The sequence below is a fragment of the Phlebotomus argentipes genome, unplaced genomic scaffold, assembly GCF_947086385.1.
Source record: "Phlebotomus argentipes unplaced genomic scaffold, Phlebotomus argentipes genome assembly scaffold_18, whole genome shotgun sequence".
In the NCBI taxonomy this organism is placed as follows: domain Eukaryota; kingdom Metazoa; phylum Arthropoda; class Insecta; order Diptera; family Psychodidae; genus Phlebotomus; species Phlebotomus argentipes.
Window position 1 is genome coordinate 17,620,722 of NW_026776177.1, and position 16,660 is coordinate 17,637,381.

The 16,660-nt window shown below is 42.0% G+C and overlaps 1 protein-coding gene and 1 long non-coding RNA gene across 2 annotated transcripts; one reads left to right on the plus strand and one right to left on the minus strand.

The window, feature by feature from the left end:
• Positions 1-1,279: 1,279 nt before the first annotated feature.
• Positions 1,280-7,656, plus strand: LOC132260881 (uncharacterized). The gene is made up of 3 exons (XR_009468384.1): positions 1,280-1,554; positions 6,998-7,474; positions 7,543-7,656. It is a non-coding gene; the product is annotated as an uncharacterized LOC132260881 (long non-coding RNA).
• Positions 5,604-16,091, minus strand: LOC132260879 (ATP-binding cassette subfamily G member 4). The gene is made up of 9 exons (XM_059759267.1): positions 15,819-16,091; positions 13,319-13,684; positions 10,099-10,319; positions 9,576-9,663; positions 8,936-9,510; positions 8,324-8,878; positions 7,966-8,010; positions 7,497-7,886; positions 5,604-7,184 (listed from the first exon to the last, which is right to left on the minus strand). Exons 2-9 carry the CDS (start codon positions 13,498-13,500, stop codon positions 6,973-6,975), a joined length of 2,268 nt encoding a protein of 755 aa, XP_059615250.1. The 5' UTR covers positions 13,501-13,684; positions 15,819-16,091; the 3' UTR covers positions 5,604-6,972.
• Between the last annotated feature and the right edge of the window lie 569 nt (positions 16,092-16,660).

Below are 16,660 nucleotides of genomic sequence, written 5' to 3' on the forward strand. Positions count from 1 at the left end.
TGGAAGTGCGCCGCTGTTTCTGTGTGCGCTCTGGGCTTCTGGAGATTTAACTTTGATTGATAAGCCTCTCGCTCGCGGAAAAGTGAGTCTCTGGCCACACTTTGGAGATGCGAAAGGAATGTGTGTTCATCGATTTCTAAGCCTGAAAAACACCATCAATCGTAACAAAAAGCTCCAAAGGTCGATCGGTATCAGTAGATATTGTGACCTCACGTTTCCGCACAGATTTTTCGAACATTGTGAGCAAAATTTGAGAGAATTCTATCGCGTCTTATCTGGAAAACTTTTTGAAAATACTAACCCCTGTCAATAAATGTAACCTTACGAAAATTGAAAGAGAGAAGCGCATTTTTCTGCGAAAAAAAGAGTGTGATGAATTATTTGAAGGACTTTCCGCTCAACTGCGTTCTCGCCTGAGTGGCTTCCTCTTGCTGTAACCGATTTGCACAATGACACACGAAATTCGTAGATGTCTTGCATAACATTTCTCTACGGTTTTACCACGTTGAGAATTTTTCTCAGGGAATTCTGATGCACACTGTGTGGGGAAAGCACTGCAATTTGAATTGCTCGTACTTCGATAACCAATTAAAATCGCCTCCAAGTGCAATTAGTTTTAATTCTCAACACAATTCAAGGTATTCCATTTGTAATGAAATATACAACTTTGTTATAAGCAACTTGAAATATTCTCCGCATCGAGTTTTATCTCACAGATTAAACTGACCAAAGGGTCTCTTTGAAGAGGTTGTACGATAATGCACAATCAGCCTTGACATCAAAGCATTCTCAGACGCTCAACCTGATGATTTTCTTGACGTCGCGCTAAGACTAGCGGTGCTTAATTACATGGAATTTCCGATTAGTTGCGTAAAAATGATTTTCCACGTGCGTGCAAGTAACCTATAACTCGTTCTGCAATATTGTTAGAAGTAGTCATAGTGAAAAACCATTCACAGGGCGAATATAATACAAATATAATATTTTACTACAGAGTTTCCACGTAAAATAACTTCAATTCTGCCGTGCTTAATGCAATTTAACAGCATTAGCAGAGATTATGACATTACCGCTAACTCCATTGAAAATATCTGGTCAAAGTGGATTTTTTCCGCTCAGTTGATGTATAATGATGTCATTTCTTTAACTATCCTTTGAAAATCACGAGAAACCTGGTGAAGAATTCTGGAAATTTAAATCACACTCAGCACGCAGCATATGCTGCATGAAACATCACACAATTTCGCATGTGAGCCCACCCGGCGTCTCCATCGTGAGTCAATATTTGATTATAAATGTTTTCATTTATGACTTGGATTTATTGAAGTGTTTGTCGATTGAATTCAAATAAAATTCAATGAATTGCATCTTTTGCCGTGATGGAGCTTTTATCAGTGAAGTGAGACATTCACAGCGATCAATATTGAATCCTTTGCAGTGTTGCTCGATATGGAGAAGGTCGCAATCTAGAGACAATGCAGTGGATTTATAAGAGTCGGTGCTGTTAATTGAAATGTCCCTGCTTTTCGGCCACAAAGACTATTGGTGATACAGGTAATAAAGATGGTTTCTTTTTTGGGAAGGTTGATTGAATTTGAAGCTGGTTTGCGCACAAAACACGCATTTTACGAGAGCCGCGGCGCATTAAATTGCGCACTATAAGGCTGGTTTTAAATGCGTGTCGAAGACAAAAAAAGTGCCTTTTAGAGAACTTTCCAAATGTGAGATTTCACGTCGTGAGACAGAGAGTGAAAAGAGTTCCAAAGTTTCGGCAGAAGAGTTTTTCTTATGTACAATAAGCAGTATTTGAACGAGAGTCCAAAGATTGAATAGTGATCTGTTGGCAATTATGAGTGAACTCATTGAGGCAGCATTGCAAAGTGTGTTAATAATGTTGAACACGATAAGAGTGGCTGAGCCAAGAGTTTATCTCAGGTCGAGGCGAATCACTATAAGCTGAAGCAGTGGATGTGTGAGCTTTTTTTCCTTCTCGATCAGAGCGAGAGAGAAAGAACAAAGCGCGGAAAAATCAAATAGCAGCGAATCTTAATGAATTCAACACACATCAATCGAGGAAGAATCTTGTGAATTCCTCATTAGAAATTCACTGTTTGACTTTTTTCTAGTCACTTTGTGTCTGGAAAGTTGAGCTGAGGAGGGTCCGATTTTTTTTCCTGTTCAAAACTTCACTAAGTACTAACGTAAATATTGCAAGTGAGACTCACATGTTGTTGTTTAAAATACAAGCACTATCCTTCTCCATGGTGGGAATGCTTTGGTGTCACTCAATGAATCGTCACTCGAGAACAAGAATTCTAAGTCTCTCTCAGCAGATCATCAACTCCAAATCTCCGACTCTGATGATGTTGTATATATTTTCACTGCTTTGCTGGAGAAGGTTATGCAATTGAAAAATTTCCACTCCACTTTTCCAACACGTCTCAAACACACTGTTTCAATTGCATCATTCGACTCTATCCAGTGAGCCGGTGTCCAGAATTTGGCACAAATCGCCTCTCGAAGTTCCTCTGGAGTGCACTCGTCGAACCTCTCTCTGAGGTGGAAAATCAAGGCCTGCACCTTCACGTGGCACGTCTCCGCGGGAGATGCGAAGAGATGATTGAGAGCCTCTCAAATTGTGCGCTTCGCTAAGTGATCCGACTCCACTGAACGCTGAGACACGAATAGAAGCAACACGAATGCGAATGCGGCCTGAAGAGCCATTGCTGCTTTTCTCACACAAACTTGCTTCGCTTACACACAGCTAAATCCGCACTTATGTGGGATTAAGATCAACTCTGAGCAAGTGCAGCGCGGGATGCCACGATGGGCGACAGCCAAGCGATCGCTTCCAGTTTCCACAGGGACAGGCGAGAGGTGGAAAGCTAAGATCGCTAAGATGAAAACACTAAAATACAAACATCCACTTTCCATTGACAAACCGAATTCTTTGTGTTAAAATGGCCAAAAGTTGCCTAGTAATTTTTAAAAATCATCACAGTCAAATTTAAATATTTCCGAATTATTATTTCCATATTTCAACATTGTATGTTTTTATAATATTTTATTTTATTTTCTTTTTATTTGCTTATAAAAGGTAAAATTATATATTGATGAGCTTACATTGACCGCTCATTTATGGCTATTATCGCTGTTATGTTTTAAGTTTCAAGAACAATCGATTTTATCTTGCGCAGTGGAAATGCCAAGCATCTAATTTCCTTGAACTCTCGTGAATCACTTAACCATTTTTCACTCGTCTTATTGTCTATTCACTGGCATATTTGTCAAGCTTGTACAGCGCATTCCCGTCCAACATTTGCCAACCCCTTGGCCACAGAAAGTGGGGATAAGGCGCATTAGCCGTCTAATTCTAGTGGTGGAATTTACTGCAAATTGTCCACATCGCTTTCCAGAGTCTAAAGATCGCTGTGACAATGCGCGAACAGGCGAAAAGCCATAGATCACTATCAAGATCTTTTGCAAGAGATCAGCGCGATGTTGCTCTGAGTACGTGATCGTGGAAAGAGGTTGCTGGACGTGCTTCAAAAGCTTGCGGAGAGCTCTTCTCATGGACGCAATGGTCGGCGCAGTCAGAAAGCCACTGTGAGTGCAAAACTAGAAGTACGCCGCTCGCTGTGTAAGTTGATTTGACCTACTTCAACTGGTGACTATTTGAGCACACGCCGAGCCAGTAAACCCGTCCTCCGCTATCGATCACAGGGGCAAAGTGTGATGCAGAATGCAATTTTGCTCAACACTCTGATAAATGCCTGTTGCGCCTCTCTCTCTCTCGGCGATCTTTACACATATTTTCTGATGACCAGCAAAACCTCTGTGACACACTGTTAACGACTTTGACTTGATGTCGAAGCATTTTCTCGATGATATTTTTTTTGTGTGGGTAAATTTGCTGAATTAACCATTTTGTTTCGCTCTTTTCACACAAAATCACGCTATTTTCAGCGAGATTAAAAGTGATCGCGAAACAGGTTCAACGAGCGATATATATAATTAAGTATATTTTGTGCGAAAATCAAATCATAACTCGAGGGTAATCGCTTTAGAGTAGAGATAAATTGTAGATTTTCGTCACTGAGAATTTATATGGACAAGTTTCGCGAAAGTCCGAGAAGTTTTGCACAATTTGGTTTATAGTGTAAATATCGCAAATTGTTCAAATTGACAAAACAAGCTGTAACAAGAATCGAATTATGATGTAAATGCAAATGCTTAGAAGTCACTTCGCTTTAATGTGATCTTCAGTTGAGAAATTAACACTTCATCCTTCCAATCAGAGAATTCCACTGAAATTCTACAACCACACTTTATACACACATATTCTCAGAGATATGTTCAACATATGTACAACTGATACATAATGTCGACATCAAAAGAATCTCTTCAACGAATGCGTAATTCAAACATTTAATTTGTATTTCATGCTTGCTTTGTGAAACATGACAATGTTTTTATATTGTGAGAAAATACGGAAGTTTACATGAAACTCACCTTCGGGTAAAAGATAATTAGGCTGTTCACTTTAAATCTGTAATCATAATTAAACAGAAGGTGGAAAGTATCAATTTATACGTAGAAAGAGAAACATTTGTCGAGTTCTCAGTGGTTTCGTTCTGAAAATCCCAATGATTGTGCCTGTCGGAGAATTCCATAAAGTACGGGAAATCACGAGAATTTGTATAAATAGGAGGTGGAATTATTCAATTGGTGGCCTGAAAATATCCGAACAATCTTGAGTACACTTGAAGAAGCAGAAAATTGCAATAAACTCTGCAAATATTCGTCATCAAGTGCGATGATGTTGAGACGGAAGATTTTCTGATGACAACAACACCCGTTTAGGAGACTTCTATTGAACAGTGATTTTTCTCAAGGGGTTGGTAAATAACGAATATCAATGACTTCATGGCTAGAAAGTCTTCCTGCAAATGATAAGCTAATTTATAGTAGATCCGCGGTGACGCTTATCAATAATTGTTTTTATACTTTATTCAATCTTTTCCTGCTTCTTATCACGCTTTTTCAGCGTCTTACGATTGTTTTTCTGTCGTGAATAACTCAGATAAAAGGTATTTGTTAGGTAAATATAGTAATTTCAAGAACAATATTATTTAATTGCAGAGATAAAGAGTCACTGAACCTTAAGTTTTCTTTCAGATATCTCACGATATCTTTTGTCATTCATGAGTTTCCGCAAAAGAAGCTACTTACTCTCCTCTGACGCTGTGTCAATTGCTTAACATCTCAGCTATCTCTTCACACTTTTCTTCATTGTGTACTTAACAGCGTACTCCACTGAATCCGCTATTCGATTTCCCAATGAACTTTACACTGTGCCAGTTTTTCTGGCCAAATCACACACAAAAAACTTTTCTCGACTGCGTGTCGGTGGTCGAAAAAGGTCAGACAAATAATCTCTTTCGCAAAACTATCAAAACACTCAGAAGGGTAGGAACGTCAGGCAATTATTTCATAATGGGGCACAGCATAAATGCTTTATGAGGAGCCTTTTGCTGACGTGACAGGAAGTTGTGGAACAGTGTGCGGTTTCCGGGCGGGAGTGTAAAGAATAACTGCCAAAGTCCAATAATGCATGATTTACTCACTTGATTTATTGATCTTTTTTCACCAAATGAAAACCTTTCTGGGCTATTTTCACCACACTATTTGAATATTTTCCATTTTCGCTCGTGAACTTGGGTTTTTAGGGGACAACAAAAGGGTGTGTGCTATCGAGATCCATTGTTACTTTCTCCCCTCTTCTGCTCTATTATTTCACTATTTAATTATCACAAAATTGATTTTATTCTTGCCTCGTCAACTTTTTTGTTTTTGCCTTTTCTCAGCGAATATTTAAAAGGTTCATTGGCTAAAATTCAACCCCTTTTGTAATGGAAAGGGAGTGAGTGAAGTTAAATAAATTTACAATAAATTTATAGTATTATGCTATTGCTTAAATTATCCGTAATTCTGGCTGAGTAAGATTGTTCAATGAGCATCTAAAAAATGGAAATTACACAATTATACTAAACGTACATTTTTTTGGTGGAAAGAAGAAAAGGTTATTTATATCGTTTGGTATTTGCATCATTTTTTCGAGCTGTATTCATGTTAAAACTCCTAAATACTGTAATTATCACAATAATGAAAAAGTTTGCTTAAGTTTTCCGTTGTTCTTTGACTTCTTTTTTTTCACCTTCTATTGCATACATTTTTTGACTGCTTAATCGCACTGTTTAATAGTACAATAGGTTCCATTTTGTCACTAAATTGTGAAAGCTTCATTACACTGAATGAAATATTCAATGGAGCATTTTTGTGCAATTTCCAAAAAATGAACATATAAAAGTCTACATGATATACTTTGGGATTCTCCGTACTTTCATGCGACAAAAATTTCCATCAAACTACTTGAGGGCAATCCCTAAATATTTTATACGATTGATTGCAAAAACTGCAGTATTCATGCATTCGATAGTATGAATATTTTGTCAATAATATCTGCTAAATAATGCATTGTCTCTCTATCCATGTTTACAGAATAAATCCATCAAGTCTAAATTCTAATTATAATATCAAAAGGTAGTGACGTACAAAATATACGTATTCTCTAATTCAATCTTAAGTTGTTATCCAATAAATATAGAATTCTCACTAATAAAATATTGACCAAAACAAGATGTGATTCCACCCTTCGTGACAGTCCATTCGGCATAACAAACTTGACATGTAATTATCGAGAAGAGGGACAGCAATATCCGAATCCCTTCTCACGTCATCTACAATGCAGCGATATTTGTGTGATTATTTTACCTCCTACGTCAGGATATTTTATCAGCTATGATTATTTATAGGTAAACAATTCTACACACTACAATGTATACCACGGAGAAGTCAATTTTACTGCATGTTAAACTTTTTGTAAGAAAATTGTTGATTATTAATTGATTCTTAGCGGATGGAATGTATTTTCCAGCGGAGTACAAAATATGCCACAATCCGCAGCGCTATGAATATGCCAATGAGCGCCGTGGCGTCGATCCAGAACTCTGCCTTCTCCATTGACATCTCCTCGAGGAATTTCTTCGGGCTCCTGAAGTGGCAATACATCTCTGAGCACTGCATCTTCTCGCGGTCCATTCCGTAAACGGCAATCATAGCACCTGTTCCCCGGCGAGAGGTAGAAAGAGACACATTTTATTTGACAACGTGTTAGAAATTGTTATTGAGGTAATGAAAGTCGCGTGGAATTGTTCTCGAGAGGATGCTTTTATGGTCAAACAGTGGGTGGATGCAATAAAGATCCCCTTAACAGCTAACGGCGCCAACAATCATTGGGAATACCATTTGAAATGTGATTCCGAGTGACTCTCATATTGGAATCATCTATTTATTATTCACGTGAATGAGGATTTCTATCTCTGGAGAGGAGTGGATTTGATGGGAAAGTGCGGTAAATTAAAATTCTTGTATACCTTCAAATCCATAACGAACATAGCTGACGTACGTCACCCACTGCAGATAGCCGGGAATGGTGTCCAGGTTGACGAAGAAGCCGGAAAAGAGTATTGTTGGAATAGTGGACACGGGCCCGAGGAACACTCCCAGCTCCACGCTCAGACCGGCGCCCATCAGCAGTCCCAGACTCTGAGCCACGAGCGATGTGAGGAGGCAAATGAGCACGAACATCGTGACCCGCGTCCATTCCATCGGCTGCGACGTGAGGTAGTACACGACGCCCACGTAGACGCTGGAGAAGAGTATTTGGAAGGGCAGGTCTGCCATGGTCTTGGCGAAGTAGAACGCCTTCAGTGAGTACCAGTAGTTGAGGTGTTCCCGCACGAAAACCGCCATCTCAGTGGGGACTATTTGGACAGAGCAAATGTTTGCATTAGCGGTTAAGTCAATTGATGAGCGCGCTCATAAAGTATAAATCAGACTCACATGTGAGAATAGTGGGCATCATTGCTGTGAACATGGTGAAGAGTACTGGAAGAGGCAAATGAAACAGGATTAGCTGTGTGTTTTTGTACTTGATCAAAAATTTAGATCATCGCGATTGGGAAAACTGACACTTATTCTGTGATGAGCATTAATGAAGACAATGGCTTTAGCCTTCGTCAATTACACTGTCGAACATCTAAAGTGCTTTAAATTCGCTAAATTGGACAAATAATATTTGAGCTATGATGTTGACTAATGTTTGGTCTGGACTTTTAGATAAAATGGGACACTTAGGTAAAGGCCGACAAGTTGTAGTGCACAATACTAGACTAGATCAGAGAGTAATTGTTGTCGTCACCTGTGAAGAAGACACATCCCGCGTTGCTCATGACTTTGGATGCCTCATTGCCAATATCGTAGTAGATCATGCCGATGATAGTGCCCACAATTACGTGCGAAAGCAGTCTCATATGCGTCAATTGCTGGTCGCGCATGATAGTGAGGAAGGTGCGCTTGAGGAGGATCCAGAACTGCATCCAGCCGGATGTGGGAAAGCCCGCCTTATAGGGCAGCGCCACGACGCTCTCGCTCGAGTCGAGCAGAGATGTGGTGCATGTGGCGCCCGGAGTCGTGGGCGCTGTGCTCTTGGCGGTGCCCTCCTCGCTGGGCATCGAAATGGCGGTGTAGTCGGATTTGGAGGGTGGGAACTTGGTCAGTGACGTCTCCTGGACGTCGGGGCGGAGGGCTGAGGAGTTGTGCGGCTTGGAGATGTCATTGGCAATGCCATTGCTGCCGTTGCCAATTAACTTTTCGTTGGACGACGAAGTCATGTAGTTGGCACACTTGCCATTTTTCACGGCCATCACGAGCTTGTGCAGACACTCACCATAATCACCGCAAGCCACTTCCATCACTGCAATCGAGGGGTGGATTTTAATATCGGATTTACATTCAAGGTGCTCATGCTTACCGTAGTCAGCTGGGTTGTGGTAACTGGGACAGTCGAATCCGAGATCCGACAGGAAGGGGACCAGCCCCCGAACGGATCCCTTGTAGATGCACTGACCCTCGGCCAGCATGTACAGATGGTCGAACATCTCGAAGAGCCTCGCCGAGGGCTGATGAATTGTGCAGACCACGGTTCTACCGCCTCTGGCCAAGTTCTTCAGCAAAGATATCAACTGAAAGCACGTGGAACTGTCCAGGCCACTTGTAGGCTCGTCGAAGAACATCACGGGAGGATTGTTAACCAGCTCCAGAGCGATCGACAGGCGTTTTCGCTGTCCTCCGGACAAGTTCAGCGTGAGAGTGTTGCTGCACTCAACTAGGCCCAGAGTCTCGATGATTTCCTCCACGACCACCCTCTTTACGGCCACTGTCATGTCTTTGCCCAGCTTCAAATTTGCCGAGATCATCATCGCTTCTCGCACTGTGATGTATGGCAGCAGGCGATCGTCCTGCATAATGTAGCAGGAGAGCTTCCGGAAACGCCTCAGATTCCTCTCCTTCCCATTTATCATCACAGTTCCGCTTAGGTGGGAAGTTCTGCAAACAGAATGTGTGTCAATGATTGTCTGGAATTTACACACTTTGCAATTGCAGCTACTCACTTGTATCCTGCCAAGATGTTCATTAGGGTGCTCTTGCCGGCACCCGAGGGCCCCATGATGGCAGTCAAGAGGCCAGACTTGAACTTTCCTGGAAGAACAATCAGAGAGAACACATCAATTGATGAACCCAGTTTAGTATTTGATCCCTCCTCCTCATTCAGAGCAGACGCTCCAATTGACCCAATATAGAGCCACTTCATTGTCACCATAACAAAGAAAGTGTCTATTCTAATGGGATTTGCAATAATGACAAGTGCCGAATAAGGGGATTTGTAGGTAAGTTGGTAATTAAATTTCCAGTGCTCTCATTTTCTCAACTGAATAGCAATTGCAATCAATGGGAATCTTATTGGCATTCAATTAAATGTTCGTATAGTTCAGCAGAAATACTCAGAGCTCTGCTGATGACACTCCAACTGAAGCTGAATCGTTTCCATGGAATCTTTAGTGTGTTGTGTGTGAGTTGCAGAGAAGATGAGATTCACCAGGAATTTTCATAATAAATCAATATAAGTTCGCTCACCATTGACCGCCTTGAGGATGGTCTTGAAGCCCCGCTTGCGGCCCTCGGAGACGGAATAAGAGATGTCGTTGAATTCAATATCGACAGGTGGTCTATTGGGCAAGTGTGTCAGCGTCACCATGGGCTTCTTCTGCCCATTGGGACTCTGGTTGTGCACCTTCCTCACCAGTTGGTGTCCCGGCGTGTTCACCACTGAGCCATTGCAGAGATTATTTTGGTCGCTGAAATGAAGAAAAACGAGAGCCTCAGTCACTCTGCTTGGCCACACTTAATTAATTAACACGCTGTACATAGAGCGCTTGACCCAGATTGGGGGTTGAGGTGGCTGGAGGGAGGCCGAAGACTCGCCCTTCGAGGGCACACCCAAAGTCGTGGTGGTGTGATTGTTGAGGAAGTTCACCATCGTGTCGTAATGGCTGAGCCGGAAGGCCTGAGCCGGACCGAGACTCTCCAAGCTGCTACAGCCCGAAGGCACGCTGTTCCGGTGCTTTCCCATGCCGCTGCACTTCCACTAGAAGGTTTTGCAAATATGTGAGCTCTTCTCGGAGTCCTTCCGCCCGATCGCATGCACTCAGGCGATTGTGCAATCACTCCTCTTCTGCTCTAGAGTGAGAAGACTCGGAGCTCAAGCGAAAATACCACCTCTCGGTTCCAGACTAAACTCAGCAATGCTATATCGTGCCAACGAGAGCCGCGGTTAAGACTCTGCTCATGGATATTTATCATCAATTGAATGTGCAACACGCACAAATGCTAGTCAATTATTGCGTACTCGCGATACAGAAATTTAACTAATACGGTTGATATCGAGCGGCAATTGGAACAATTCAGCCAATTTTGGCGTGTTTCACAAATTGCGACAAATGATAGGCACTCTGGCTGACCTCCGGGCCACAGTTCAATTTCTCATGGCGCTTAGACGGAGCCAAACAGCGGAAAAATCACTAATGATTAGCACGTCAATCGGGCCTATTGATATTTCATTCGACCGATCGATACTGTGCTATTCCAACACCCACACTCGGCTGATCTTCAGCAAGGGCAGTTTTCCAAGGTGCCGCGGAAAATCAATGGGATTCTATCGTCCGTCGCGCACAAATGGCCAAACTTGACTGACACTCGGGCAAGCTGAAGAACGCCGAGCCACTTCTTCCCACAAGCCAACAAACTCCACACTAAAGTTGCCATAGGAATTGATTGGCATATACCAATTGGGGCTGGGCGAGAGGCGCACAATTGGCGCGAACAAAATGTGTATATTAGTTATTAAATGTTCTAGTTCAAATTCTTCAAATTGATTTTCCTCTTTTTCCACTTTCGCTTCATCAAGTTAAAATCCGTAAATTCGCATTTCATTTGCAGTGTAAATTTAAATCCGAGATGAAGATTAATTCTCGCTAGATCTCAGGAAAAATGCTGACCTATAATATATGTATGTAAATGGAGTGATCGACTTATTAACCCCGTGAGAAAGCTGTCCAAGAAGTGCAACAGGTCACGGGTAAAATTTAAATAATTTATTGCCTGCAATGGCCCGAGACAGTTTGCATATCACTGATGGCTGTTCTAATTCAATCAATCGCCCCCGGAGCGCATCCTTCGATGCACATCAGCTCACTTCCGCGGGTGACCCGTGTGAATTATTGACTATGCGACGCCACCCTCGGTGGGCTGGGTGGTGCGATGCCCGACGTCACAAATACCCCACAGACTGTTACATAAGCTGTCGCTCTTGTGGCGCGATTTTTCGCTGGAAGCACGAGTGAAACTGCCAGCAGCATCATGTAACGATCCTCGGAAAAAGCTTATAAATATCTCAAAGGCAGCCACATTTGTGCTTGGCACAGCTTTAAGCTCATGTAAGCGGATATTGTGAAAATGTTCAATCGTAAATCGTATAATGAGGCATTCATTGAACTGCAGCAATTCCAATAATAAAATTATGTTATTGTCCACTGCATCGATATTCAATTATACACATTCTCATGTTATTGATTAATTGAGGTTTTGCTGCACAATTGTTCGATAAAAGCACGTGCAAAGTGCACTCGAACTCGGTGCACATGCACTTGAATGCTCAATTTGTGGCGTCCCTCAAATATTGATACTTGGCTTGATTTAAGCAAATTCCCTCTCAATTGACACGAACTTGCGCGGGTTTCCTGTGGGGCGGGATTTATCAGGGAAAAAAGCGCCGAGTACGAGAGGTCGCAATTAAACCAGACAAAAAGTCACTCGAATGAGAGTAAAATATAGATACTGGGGAAATGATATATGATGGAGCGTCTTACTTTTTGCTCAAATTTCGCTGCTATTTTTATAATTATACGTGAATTATCGGTGTTTTATGTTGTGCACATGGGGACAAACAACTTTTTGCCATGAAGGAAGACACAATTGATAAGAACATCTGCAGCGACATATTAAGTCAGAGAAGGATTTTAAGTAATGCGATTATATAATTCAAATTGAATTTTAAAATTTTCCTGGAATTCGTCTAAAGAACCTTATTTAAACTCACTTGTTTTTGCCTTTATGTCTTGAGGGAAAAAAGAATTCCTGTCATTACATCAGAATTGGCCTTCTTCCAAGGCATCGTGTGAATGAATATCGCACTAATTGCAGAAAGTGATATAGGAAAATTTTCACAAGAAATTATCTCGGAACGATTCTCTGAAGAAAAGCATTAATTTCCCCAGAGATCGAGATTGAGTATTGATTCCACATCGTGTAGGTTCAGCTGCACTTTTCCAGATGACTGGGTCAGTCGAGAGTGGCTTTTATCGGCAATTATCTTGAGGCTGTTGTGGAGTCATTGTTGCTGAAAGGCTTTCGTTGGGTGAATTGAGTGTGACACTGGAGACCATGAAAATTGTAAAGTGAACATCTGGGCAATTTGATCAGCCGATTCAGAGGCCTATAAAAGTGCCAAGACACGCGCCATAAATTCAATCGTTGTCAAGGGCTTCCGCAGAAGAGTTTCACCAGCGGGAATTTTAATCAGGGGGTGTGGGAGGGTGGACTATCGAGTCTCAAGTAGAGATAATTAATCACATAAAATCCGCCAATTGCCCACTGAAAATCCCACTTCCATCATCAAAAGAGAGCCCCAGTCATTGATAATCACGCCTTATCAGTCCCATTGATACCTTAGTTACTTGACTACTACACACTTTACTGGCCACTCGAGGCGGTCTTGCACAGCAGCCGGAGTACTCACCATAAACTATTGAGGGAGCCATTCTTGAGGTTCTCCACGAGAATCGGCGGTCCTCCTGGTGGATTCTGAAGATGATTGTGATGATGTGTGGGATGATATGAAGCGCCGGCCGATGAGTTCATTGGGATGATTTCGATTGGGCGGGAATCCTCCTTGTCCACAATTGACTGATCCTCGGCCATCGCTCTGTCTCTCGCCTGATGCTTTTAGAATATAAATTTCACTATAACTCCTCACTCGGGAACACACTTTGGAGCTTTACATCAAACTAAGTACAACTGAACGGAGAGTCTGCGTCCAAAATCACATGTTTGAGGTGACTATTTGGCGTTTTTTTTAGCTTCTGCGGAGTTCACAGGATTGTGCCTGGAAAGAGACGAGAGATAAAAATCGATGGTGTTTTCTGCATATCGCATAGACATAGAGGAACTTAATTATCCGCAGGAATAACGAATAGTGGGAGTCTGTATATGAAGTGCTGCCATTAATCTTCATAATCTCTCGCCGGCAGACATGCCCCAGCTCAACCACCACATCGTGGCGAGGGAAAGGACACGGAGGAGAAATACAAAAGTCCCCACATCCCCACGATATTGCGTCCCGTCTTGTGCCAGAAATCCTATTAATTTTACGCTTTTTTTCTCGCCCTCCCGAAAGGCACTGCTCGAATAAAAGTTTATGGTGTGGCATTAAAAGCAAAAATACCAAAGATGGGTTGGCGAGGAACCACACTTTCTTGTGTTTCAAATCCTCTTGCTGTGACCGACCTTTTGCTTCTACGCAGTTGCTGAATATCGAGCTACAGGAATCGGGAAAATTTATCCGTCTTCCAGAACGTTCTCTAAGACGTCGACAATCTAAGAGATGGGATTAAAAGGAATGGATCTCACTTTAATCTTCTTCGCATTTCGGCACTAAGAAGCTTATAATTCTCGCTTCTCAACGCCACAAAAGTCTCTACTCCAATCACTGGCACAATCTCAGTGGTATTTTATTTGATTTTTCACGATAAGCAACTAATTAATCACGCTCTGTTCAATTCAAGATCTCCCACGCAGGAACTCACCAAATTAATCACAAGCCATCCAATATAAACATACATATTTAAGTGCATTAATTGGCCAAATAGCATGTCACTTGCCATAAAATTGAATTTCACAAGAGCGAGAAAAAGTCTCTCTTTCTCTCTGTGTTTCTCTGTCGAAAAAAAAGAAGAGATTTATTTATAGCTGAATGTTGAAGCATCAATTCAGAATAGCAATCATCTTCGCCAGCGAAGGTCACGAAAGGAAAGAAAACAGCGTGGAAAATCGCATGAAAGTGCCCCAAAAATTCTCAGATTATTCTCTGATCGAAGGTGAAAAGCGCCACAAAAGTTTGCATTACTCCACCTAAAATTCATTTGATTTCAATTCGAGATTTATGTATTTGTTTTCTGTTTATCGACACATTCTTCTCTGTATATAAATAAGTGAGTGGCCTTTTCTATTCTTATCGGGCGCCGAGATTTAAGGTATGAATTTTGCTGACTTTTTGATATTTCCAGTAGAATTCTCGCCAGTAAATTGTTCGCCATCCAGGGAATTATGAATTATTGCTGTATTCAAATTAATCCTTCGACAGAGGAAAATGCAGTTTGCATAGGAAAGTTTCTGCGAAGCTATTTTTAGTGGAGTTTCGTAGCGAAAGTTCTCGAGGGAACTTTCTACTTTATTGTTGAAGTTCCAACAGTTTGTGAAAAGTGGTAATATTTCTTATCAAAAGCTCCATCTTTTCCGCTCAAACGAGTCTAATGAGATTTTTCTCCGGGAAATACAAAAAAAAATGAAATATTGAACGTGAGAGCGAATCAGAAATCTCTCTATATTTACACATAACACTTGAGTGAGTCAACAGGAATCAGAAGAAAGGTAAAGAATCTGAGTCGTCTGTCATTCCAGAAAATAATCGAGGAATTTTCCCTACAATCTATTTCGACAGAGAAAATTCTGATTTCGCTTCAGAAACTCTCTAAATAGAACCACCAGAATATATATGAAATCTCTGTCTAATGTACACAAAACTCCCGATTGGATGAGCACTGGCAGCTGAATTGAGCATCTCTCGGGTGCACGTGTACTCAGAGAGACGAAGAAAGTGCATCTGTCTCGTGTAATTATATATTTAGAAGGTGTTACGCAAATTGGACAGGTGTGAGAAGTTGTTAAACAATGACACTCTCGTTGCGCTTTCAAACAAAGGAGAGATTTTCGGTGGAATTTAGCGTGTGATTTTGCAAAAAAATAAAAAGTTTTTAGATTGGCCAAGGAAGAGCGATTCCGTAGGCTTTTCATTGCATGAGCGGAGATGGAAAATGTTATTGATTTATTTGTGGGAGAGAATGAAAAATATGGGGCAATGGATATCCGGGTGCGAATTGCCTTTCGCATCGCGGATGCCGGAAAGTGAGGTCTGAATATTGCCAATACAAAGGTCATGGCAGTCAGCATTGGAAACTCACGTCGTTGTCGCGAAACGCAGAAGAGAATTTTCACCGCAGATGATATTATCCTGCTTTGCTATGCCACTCACACACTGACCACCAAAAACAGCGCGGCGATTGTGGCATTCAGGGGACACCTTGGGAGTGCTTCCACGAATCAGCTGGATGACACCAAAACTGGGCAAAGAGGCGCTTCTCCGAGTTCCGGACACACACACTTCAGGCTGCTTCGGCAGCCACAGTATCTGCAGATCGCGTCGTCGCGGAATAGAGCCACACGATGCCGCGCCAGAGCAGAGGAACGACTGTCTGGTGGGAACTGAGAGCGACTCCCCCAGCCGGGCCTCGACTCTCGGACTCCACGAGGCCTCGCGAGTGTGGCGCTGAACAATAGCGCTCGCTGCCGAGTCTGCGCCGGCCAGCAGCCCCGGCGCCTCCACTTCCGCCCCGGCCCAGTCGAGTCAGCTGGTGAGGCGCTCAGGTGGGGACTAGGCACTCCACCAGGGCGCAGAGTTCCATCGATTGCCGATTAATTGAGCATTAAGTTCAGTACATCATTTGGTGCAAAACACCTTCCAAATTCCTTATTTACTATGATGAGTCAAGTGAGTTTCGGTTCTTATTTGACATTGGAATATGGCATAATTCGGCCAACAATAACACGGAATTGGCACATTTGGAACACCAAAACACAGCAAGTGCTTAAAAGGCACTTACACAATGTAATATTCGGAGTTCTTTAATTAAATTCTCTACGACACAATTCAGTGATTAAGAAGACGCATTTATTCACATATTCACTGCTTTACAGTCAAATCCACACTGACTTACATTCCTTACATTAAATTGTCAATTATTGA